The sequence below is a fragment of the Accipiter gentilis genome, chromosome 1 (assembly GCF_929443795.1).
Source record: "Accipiter gentilis chromosome 1, bAccGen1.1, whole genome shotgun sequence".
NCBI lineage: Eukaryota > Metazoa > Chordata > Aves > Accipitriformes > Accipitridae > Astur > Astur gentilis.
The window spans coordinates 30,892,886-30,903,139 of NC_064880.1; the positions used below are offsets into that span (position 1 = coordinate 30,892,886).

General features: G+C 38.9%; 1 protein-coding gene across 1 annotated transcript; it reads right to left on the reverse strand.

Annotated features, from left to right (window-relative positions):
* Positions 1-2,805: 2,805 nt before the first annotated feature.
* Positions 2,806-10,232, reverse strand: SCRN3 (secernin 3). The gene is made up of 7 exons (XM_049831641.1): positions 10,018-10,232; positions 9,661-9,842; positions 8,679-8,878; positions 7,774-7,986; positions 5,043-5,205; positions 4,475-4,655; positions 2,806-3,691 (listed from the first exon to the last, which is right to left on the reverse strand). The coding sequence occupies exons 1-7, from the start codon at positions 10,183-10,185 to the stop codon at positions 3,536-3,538; spliced, it is 1,263 nt and encodes a 420-aa protein (XP_049687598.1). The 5' UTR covers positions 10,186-10,232; the 3' UTR covers positions 2,806-3,535.
* Between the last annotated feature and the right edge of the window lie 22 nt (positions 10,233-10,254).

The window sequence follows — 10,254 nt, forward strand, 5'->3', positions numbered from 1 at the left end:
TTCAGAGTTCTGAGCTTTGATGTGATGTGAGGTGTCAGAAGGTTATGTGTGCATGTCAAGATTTACGACAAATGTATTTTTCTGAGAGATTTGTTAAAGTGGCTTTTGGGTTTCAAATTGGGTATTTCTTAAATCCACCCTTGATGCTTTTTAAGTAGGCAGAGGACTTGTTAATGGGGGTTCACATAAAGATACCAGTTTTTGTCTAACAGCCTAAACAGATCTTTAGGAATGTTTCACATTATCATCTACTTAGCAAATACAATTTAAAAAAAAAAAAAATTCTTCAAATGTTCAAGAAGTTGATCTTAGGTCAGTTTTATGGTCCTATGTGAGGTCATTGTTCTAGCACTCTTGTCTTTCTCATTTTCATCATCAAGCCCTGCCCTTGCCTCCCGTTTTTATAATGGCTCTGCTATTCCCTAGATTTGAATACAACATATCTGGTTTAAGTAAGAAATTGCTCAAAATTTATGCTTAGAGAAGGCTCCCTGTTACAAATCTAATGAAGAGAACGACCAAATTGTTAGATTAACTGTTACAACATTGTGACTGCTGATGTCATACCCATTAGTCCAATGAAAGTTTATGATGGTTAATAAATAGACTAAAGAAACCAGGACTGAAATACGGGATATGATAATCTAAATCACTGGGTATTTCTGGAAGCTAAGAATAGATTTTTAATAGCTTTAGAAAGCTGAGTAACTCTTTTATCTGATAAAAACTTGCTTCTACCAAGGAGCACCGACAAGTTTTAAAATAGTTGACAATTTGATGTCTGTCAATAGTTGATCTACTGATGTGAGAATTTGTGGTCGTTAGAAATAGCTTTGCTTTAAAGATGTGGTCAGTGATGCAATAAGTTCTTCTATTTTGAAGGTGGATTATTTTTGGATAAGTCTCAGTTAACTTGGAAGTTATACTTCTGTGAAAACATCCCCTGAACAAGTAAGTTGAGACTCCAGTAGAACACTGGATCTTTTTTCTAGCACTAATCTCAAAATACTTGTGATAATGGACAGGAGTGGATATAAAACTTTTAGTTTTCTAGGTAGCAATTTTAGTACAGTTGTTTTGGTTTTTTTTTTAATAATGATCCTTCATAAATCTCTAGACCTTTTAAAATAAGATGTAAGAGGTATTCCTAGATGAAATACATGCAAAGATTGCCCTCTAGAGGACATTCTGATTTATTTTTTTTTTTTAATGTAGGGTTGTGGGAGGGACGGTTACTTATTCCTCCTGATCTCATCTTCATTTTCTGTTTTTACGCTGCGTGTATACTAGGAGGATAAAATCCCAGGAAAAAAAAAGGTACCAAAATATCCTGTGTGTTTGGACATCACTTGATCTATCTCCACACATCACATTGTTTTACTTTGTATCCTGTAGACCAGTAAATAAAAACCAGCACAGAAGCTAGAGGAACGATTGGACTGTATCTGCCTATACTACAACCAGACCGAGACACTTAACAGGGTTAATTGCCACACCATAATTAAGTGGACAAGAAGTTCACTTAAAGGCCTGCTCTACCACCTTCACTACTTTCATTCCTGTGTAACTTCCCTATAATTGCATTGTAGCATAAAATTGTTTCTCTTGTTTTGCTATGCTGTCTGTAAACTCGACTAATACCTTGGTTTCCAGCACAGTTCTACCTGGCATTTATTGATGCTTTGAAGTTATCAAAGAGCTAGTGTAGAACAGCTCATGATCAAAAATAGGACAAAGATACACACAATTGTCAGATATAGACATCCATCAGGAAAATGGGTAAATACAGAAAAATTTTATTAAATATACCTCCCAGTTCACAAACATCCACTGTACTATTGAACTTCTAAGAAATTTTGTGGCAACCCAGTCACAAAAGGTTCACAGTCAACCTGAGCTTACTTTCAGTCTTACCTGCTACTCAATCTTACTTGCTACTGCCACTTGGTACATACAGGATCACTAGAACTAGAAAGCTAAAGAACCTTTTCTGACCCATTAGTTTCTTGCTGTGGATCTGTATGCCAAGTTAACTTCTACTTTCATTGTAGGATCAGGAAGAACAAATTCTGCAAAGCTCTCAATTTTCTTACTCATTCTGCTTTTGTTTGTCTATACTTACTTTTTTTACCAGTGGGGTGATTGATAGAACAGTTTACAAAATGAGAAAACTGCATGTGTGTAGCCCCATCCTTAGCATTTGAGATGACTCTAGAAACTGACTATAGAAAAATCATCAAAGAATGGTCTTTCTGTTGTCTGCTGTGTCTTTCTGTGGGGATGCTGTGCCATGTCACATACTGCTACTGCAGCTCTAATGCTCCATTTCATGTTAGATGTTCTCTTCTGAAGGTTTACAGAAGTGCTGGTTTTGTTTGGGTTTGGTTTTTTCCTTCCAGTCATACTTTTTATCCTGCTTGATCATGTAGTAAAGCCAGAATCTTCTCTCTGTTTCCTCAGTTTGTCCCTTGCCACAGATAATAAAAGTAGCGTCACATATTGATCATTACTTTTGAAGAGGATCAGGGAGGAAGAGCTCCTGACAGGGCAAAAAGCTTGATTAAATTAACTCCATAGTCTAGTAATTTTGGCAAGACAAGTCGTTGTTAAAAGGCTTTATATGAAGTGAAAAAAAAAAGTAAATGTCCTTTCAAGTGTCCAGCTGAGTATATGTATATACTTGTGTACTCCAACCTCCTCCTTTCTAGTTGCCCGATTTTAAAAAAGTAACAATTCAAGAAACATTAAAAAACTCCCACATGATGTTATAAAGTGTATTGCAGAATTAATTTGACAGTAATCATATTGCATGTAAATAAGTTAGTTTATTTTTTGGTATCAGGGTGGGGAGAATAGACAGGGAAGTGAAAATTATGTGGTAACTTGCAGGATGCTTGCATTGTTGAATTCCACGTAATCAGAGTTCACAACAAATCATGGTAAAATTGTAACTGATTTAGTTTTAATATACCTTGAACTCTTAGCCTCATTTTACACTGAAGGAGTAGAAGGTTCATATATGAAATGTACCTTAGAACGGTTTTCTCAAACAGCTGAATATCAATCCTGCTTGACTTGCATATCACTTTCCTTTTTATTCAAGTGCAAGTAATAGGTTCTACATTTCAGAAAGTAAGTCCTTCAGCATGGCTGTTTCAATTCTGGGAATGTGAAATTCTGCTACCATTATCTTGACTATAAAAGCTACATGTGTGTACACTAGAACTGAGTTCTCCAAATATGAGTTAGTGTTCTTCATCCAGAGATGGGGTTGTTTTTAGTCAAGCTATTACATTCTAATTGTATCTGTTTGTTGATGAAATCTATCTCTGCTAACAGCTTTATGACACATACAGACGAAGCCACTGCCTAGCTTTTAAGAGCCTTTTCAGCATTGCTTCATACAACCGAAAGCTGTTTGGCCTAAACAGCGTCCATACTAACCAGTATATTGAAAATAAGATGTAATCTATATAGCCACTTCATTAGAAAAGTTAATCATAAAACTGAATTTTACCACATTCAAATGGTAGTTTTAGCTATATATTTTAAGTTCTTCTTCTACACACTGTGAAAAAAGGTTAACCACTTGGTTAATGTCAAAATATGCATTTTGCAGGATTGATTCCATTTCACTTATCTTCTGTTTCTCCAACTCCTGTATCTCTTTCAGCATTTCTTTACCTTGGCCCTGCAAAAAGAAACGTCTGCATTTCACTAAAAAGTATACAGAGTATGTAGTGTTCACCCTAACAAAGTTCTGTTCTACTGTCTGTACTTTAACCTCTTAGTAGTTTCTAGGGTACAATTTGTGTTGGTAGAAGTTAGCACCGTGACAGGTTTTCTTAGGTATCTTTCCCAATATCTAGCACTCACTTCATCTCCCTGCATCCTTGTCTGATGGATTGAAAATAAACAAAATTAAAGCTGCTTTAGGTATTTATGCTACCAAAACTTCAGTGGGCATATGTCTTATTTTTTAGAACATGTATCTGTAAACAGGAGAGACACTACTGTTAAAAGTAAGCAATTACCTCCCTGCTTCACCTTTGTGTCCAGCTATCTTTGTGACCTTGTTTCCTTTCCTGTCTGTACCAAGCCATGATAAAAGGCATGCCCTCCTTACTATCTGAGACCAGGGTCCTGAAGAGTTTGTATATTTGCCTGTGGCTCCTCAAGCATTTCCCCATTATCTGACTGGTGCAGGCGTATGTGTGGCCTGCTGCTTTGCAAGATGAGCGGTACAGATACTTGTCTGGGGCTAGGCCTGGGAGTACAGCAAAGTGCTGGTTGCAATTTTTCAGTGTTTGAAACATATGCCTGCCAGATGCCAAGACAATGAGCTTCTGGTGCACTACATGTATGTTCTTTGCAATCCATCAAAGGGCATTAAATGGTATCGCATTAACAAAATGTGAGCAAGGAGCTTATATAAACCACCTGCTTGCATTGAAATCTAATTTAATCAACATACCTCGATAGTTTCCATAACTACAGCAGCACTTTCATGTTTTTTATAGAGCTCATGTCTTCGATCTGGCTTATTCTGAAAACGTGGCTGCTTCTTAACTGGATCATCATGACCAAATGTCGGGGAGCTAGTTTTTAATAACTGAGTAATATTGGGCACAAAAATGAAAGGCTTGAATACAGACCTAGAAAGAGAAAATAGAACAGAGATCCTTTACTGATACAGTTTTGTTAAAATTGTTGAGTCAGCAGATTGCTGTATTTTTTTCCCATTCTTCTAATTCCTTCATTTAAGAAAAAAGTCTTAAAAAACAAAAAAATCTCCTAACTGATGTTTAAGTCAGTGTCATAGCAGTGTTTCACTAAGTAGGTTGGTAGATAGCATTAAAATGTACATAATGTACAATGTATACAATATATAATGTATATAATATATATGTTCCTCCTACTTTTTGATTGTGCTTTTTCAGGGGAAAAAAGAAAAGCAAAAAGGAATATAATTAGACAAATTGCAACACTTTTTCATTTAGATACTTGCAACTCTTTATCCTAATTACTTGCTGCTACATCACCTCGCAGGATCTGGAGTTCCAGTAAAGTAGTGAATACACGGCAGATTAGGCTGCTGAGGCAATACGGACACCATGCTTCCAGTTGTCATAAATCCACCTTCCATATTAATGCCACTCTCTTTGTCACGAAGAATTTGCATCATTATTTCAGAAGTGATAGATCCTATTTAAGATGCAATACAATTATTTACACACAGTACTACTTATAATACCAACTAAATGGCACGTTCTCTACAACTGGCTTTTTCCTTTAATAGGCAATGCCAATTTTAGTTTGTCTGTGTTGGCAGAAAAAAAAAAAATCATCCTAACAGCATACCTTAGTATGTAACACACTTATATTGTTTTCCCCAAAGTATTTATTTCAAAGAGTAGGTGATAATGAGCTATAACATTTATGACTTAGAAGAGGGAGAGGGTAACAACACATGATGTTTCCCAGAAAGGTAGAATACACATGGCTAGCACAACGTCATTCGCACAGTAACTTTTCAGATGAAAATTAGTAGCTTGGATTAAAGGCTGAACTTTCTGAGTACTGTGTGGAAATTAAGATAAATCACTATAATAGTAATTGGTATTTGTACACAGTTAATACCACTATGTTGCTTTGGAAATACAAAAATAATAACAACTGTACGTGGATTTCGTGTGTAACTTTGAAAATGAAACAGCAAGACTGTCACTTTTGGTTTTTTTAATCATCTGACCTTCCAACGCGCTTAGGCTTCAAGTTGACAATTGAAAGGACGCACTGGAGTAACAACATCTTCTATACTCAGAATCAACAGAAACTACAACAGTACATCCATTTGTAAAGAAGTCTTAATCGACTAACTGTGTGAGGTATAGTGCCAAATGTCTCTGAAAATAATTCTTTCTTCTCAATTAGGTGAAACAAACCCTTTCCACATATGTCTCTGCATCTAGTGTTCAAATTATATAGCTGTTCATGTATAGCCGTACACTGAAGTTTAAATATCGGCATGGTATCACCAATCAATCCAATATTCTAACAGGCAGCACTTGCAGTAGTTTTCAGATTTAGTATACCAGTTGAGCGTATGCTTATGGAAGAAAAACATGAGTTCATTCACCTTTTTTTTTTTTTTTTTTTACTTGAAGGTATCATCTACCATTTAATCTTTTAGTGTTTCTCTCAATGAAGTTCTAGCTGCATAAAGATCCTTTTTGTAAACTGCCTTGCTGTTTTCTCTTAAAATAATTACTCTGCTGCTAAGTCAGATGTCTCCAATATTATTTTTTTTTATACACGATTCAAATTGCCTGTAGACAGGCACACAGCACCACATTTCAGCAAGGAAACGCTCTTAAGTATTCCCACAGTTGCCTGGGAAAGTCAGAGAATTCAAGAAATCAGCAAGCTACGCCTATCAAAGAAATTAAAAGAAGGAACGGTCAGTTTGTTAACTGCAAGTTGGCAACTTATCTAGCTAGAAAGAAGGTATTGCGTATTTTCCACTAGACTTTTTTATTATTTTGTATTCCTGAAATATATTCCCTCATTTCTGGAATATAAATAATGTATATCTAAAAATGGTCTTCACATGGTAGGCAGCCTGGAAAAAAACCTGTAATGTCACTGAGTGAAAAAGCTGGGAATGGTAGATTAAGAAACCAGTGATTTTACTGATGCTGTAAACCAAACAGCTTTAAGTTAGGGCACTATTTAAAATAAATCTAAACAAACTGAAACCATATGAGGCTGATAACCTGAACACCTAGTGTGATTTTTAAAATGGCTCGGGTAAATGCCTGAAAATGAGGATTTAGGGTGAAAACACTGATAGAATCTCAGCATTATTATAATACAAGTAAATACAGGTATTATGAAAATGCTTTCAGTATTCAGAACCTGCAATTCCCAAAATGAATGCAGGGTTTACAATGATCACTAGAGCAGGATAGCAAAAGGTAATTCATTCTGACACATTAAATGCTAAACCTGGTCTGGCAGAGCTCAGCCAAATAAATAAAAAAACACAGGGGTGCAAAGTAATTTTGGTTGAGATTAATTACTTCAAATGAGCAAGTGAATACAGATGCAGCAAAAACCTGCCAGGTGGATGCAGTTAGAAGAGAAGTAATAGCTTATTTCTGTAGAGGTCTGAAAAATAAGTCAACAAGTTAGTGATTAGGATTACCTGCTTAGAGTACAGAAAATTATTTTGTTCTGCTCTCAGTGTGTTTTATTAGACTACATGATGTTAGAGCAGCAGTTGTAGTGAAACTACAAAGATTTAAAAACCAATCTCAAAAAATAAATGCAAGATATCTGAATGCTGTGCTGTTGTCTCAGGCCTATATGAATGGTACCAGACTGAAGTTGCTCATAAGGTTCTGTTTGTGGCTGCAAAACACTGGGAGTCTGTTTTAGCCTCTTTTTTTTTTTTCTTAGAGGTACAGTAATAGTATATAGCCTATCAAAATGTTTCAGAGCAGGTTTAGCAGTATGGTCATAATGTGACCTCTCAGTGTTGTTACTGTGTGTGACCCTTGTTTTAATTTTTCCTCATCAACAAATTGGCAAAAATGAATAGAAGACTTCAAGTTCAGCATTGCTCCTTTAGGCAAAAAGTTATTCTAGTAAGTTCTGTTTCACCAAATCATGTGAATGATTGCCCGCATCAGATGTCTGATAATTTATGATTTAAATTAACGTAGCTCACTAAATGCTTTGCATATCTTAAAAAAAAAAATAAAATTATACCTTTGTGTTTGTTCAGAAGTTTATAGCCTTCACAATACCGGCCTCTGGATGTCGTCATTCTGGCAGTATTTACATAAGAGTATGTGGCAGCAAAATCAAATTCCTTTTCCCCGTCCCACCAGCCCTTACTTTTGGCATATTCCTTCAGTTCTGGGTGTTCTCTGTCAATCTTGGTTGTGATAGAGAGCTGGTTGGAAATATTCCGTACGCCTCCTGTGTGTAAGGTGAGGAAGGAATCATCTGAATGCATCAAATGCTTTCTCTTGGTCTTTTGTTTACAATTAGCTTACTAAAGCAAATTATGCACTGAAGAGTTTCCTACAAGATCTGAGAGTTCTGTGGCTTATTTTTGGCCCTCTCTCCCTGGCAATATGTATCCGTCTGATTGAAATTCCACTGCCACTCAGTTCTGACTCATTTACTTCTGTTGCCAACATCATATTTCAGGTTTTGTCCTGATTATTCCTATCTTTACATTCTTCCTCTTAGACCACCGAAGACATAGCTTGTCCCTCTAAGTCCACTGGAAGGATCAGCCACTTCAGGCCCCAATGCACCAATCCCACCAGTGTTACCCTGTCACCAAATGAAATTGTCATCAACTGCCACCATCCTTAAGACCATATGTACAGCTGTCATTCTCATGCTGACCTTCTTGCTGTCCTCTCTTTTCCAAGTGCAGAAGTGGTTATCTCTGACTCTGAAAAGGTCCCCCTGTGACTCAGCTCCTCTGAAACTGCTAGCCACTCCACACTGATGCCTGAGGAAGCAATTCCTGTTGTTCACAGGCACGTGTACATAGCTGGAGGCTAGTTTGATGCCTTAATGAAATGGTAAATGAAAAGTGGAAAAGTGCTAATTGTCACTGTGCTTGAAATGTTTAAAACAAAAAGCATCATCCATACCTTCTACTTTTTCTGCTGCCCAGTATTTTCCTGATGTCTCCAGCACCCATGCTTCCTTTCTGTCGGCTATCAGAAAACTGTTATGGTATGTAAATACCATGTGGCTCTCCATACAGTTTCCTCCCTGTCCGTATTTTTCTAGCAAATCAACTATGACAGCAAGAGCCTTTTCAGCTGTGTCTGCTCTCTCCAGCCCAAGCCTAAAACAAAAGCAAGATGATATCGTTAGAACTACAAACTTTACATACAACTATTCACCCCAAGTATTCAAACTGACTTGGAATGCTATTTCTCTATGTACCTGATGCTTGTATGATCTGGTAAGAGAAAGGAGCAAGTCACTTAAAGGGCTTGTTTGAAGTGGGTCCTCTACGTCCTTGGCATGGGCAAAAACAACCCAATGGAAATACAGAAAGGCAGGGAGGGGGCTCCTAGGAACCGCCTGCAGGTCCCATGTGGGTATTGGACTGGGGGAAACAGTACCAAGAAGAATTGACTGACTGCTGTAGGTTAGCAAGGGCTACACTAGCACCCTGCAAGGCAGGCACAGGAAGCTGTCAATATTTACATGGAGATGCGTGGCTAAGACTGAAACTTAAAAATACATGCGTCAAAGATGGGGGAAACAGGAAATCAGTACAGGCCCTAGAAGAAGGCCTGACCGCTAGTTCCTGAAGTCCAGCTGTACTCTTGTTAAGAGTCTTGGTTCAGTTTAGTATAAATTTTGTGGAGAGAAAAACGTTTGATGATTTCCTTGACAGATTCTGTTCTAGCGCCTGATACCTTTCACAGGCTCCCAGCTCCTGGCAGAGACCTAATGCCTGTGCCAAGGAATACTTATTTTTAACCACAGCTAGAACAGCAGAAGAGACCGACGGGTCTTCTGAAAGTGAAAGCACCTCTTTCTGCACATAACTCAAAATAAATGTTTCAAAACCAAATTCCGAATCCAGTACCGTTTACCAAAACAGCCTGTGCAAACCTTACGAGGTCCATGCCGAGGAGAGCTTCATCGTCACAGACCTCCTCTCTGCCCCACACCGCTTCGTTCCCGATGCAAACGCCGTGTTCGTTGGCCCCCATCTCTGCCCCCCAGAGCCAGGAGGGACGGCTCAGGACCACGGCGTGGGTCTTTTCCACTTGATCAATCTCGATGTAGGTGCACTGCAAGAAGTCAGAGCGCACAACAAATTACCTTTCACGCCATCGCTTCGGCAAGCGTCTCCCCTTGATTAATCGGCCACGGGCTAAAAATACACAGAAAGCGGGATGAAAGGTTGGGTTTTGGGGTTTTTTTTTTGCCGTCTCCCACCGGACTCGTCGTGCCCCGCGGCCTCACCTCCAGCGCGGCGCCGGGCGGGTGCGCGGCGGCCGGGAAGTAGACGACCTCCTGCACCTCGTCCGCCGGCCGGTCCGAGTTCTTCCCGAAGACGACGCGACCCCCCGCCGCGGCGGGCGGCAGCGCCACAAAGGTGTCGCAGGAGCGTGGCGGCGGCCGGGGGAACATGCTGGCGGCGCCGGCGGGCGGCGGACGCTCCCTGGGCCCGGTGGCGGCGGCGGCGGGGCGGAGCGGCGG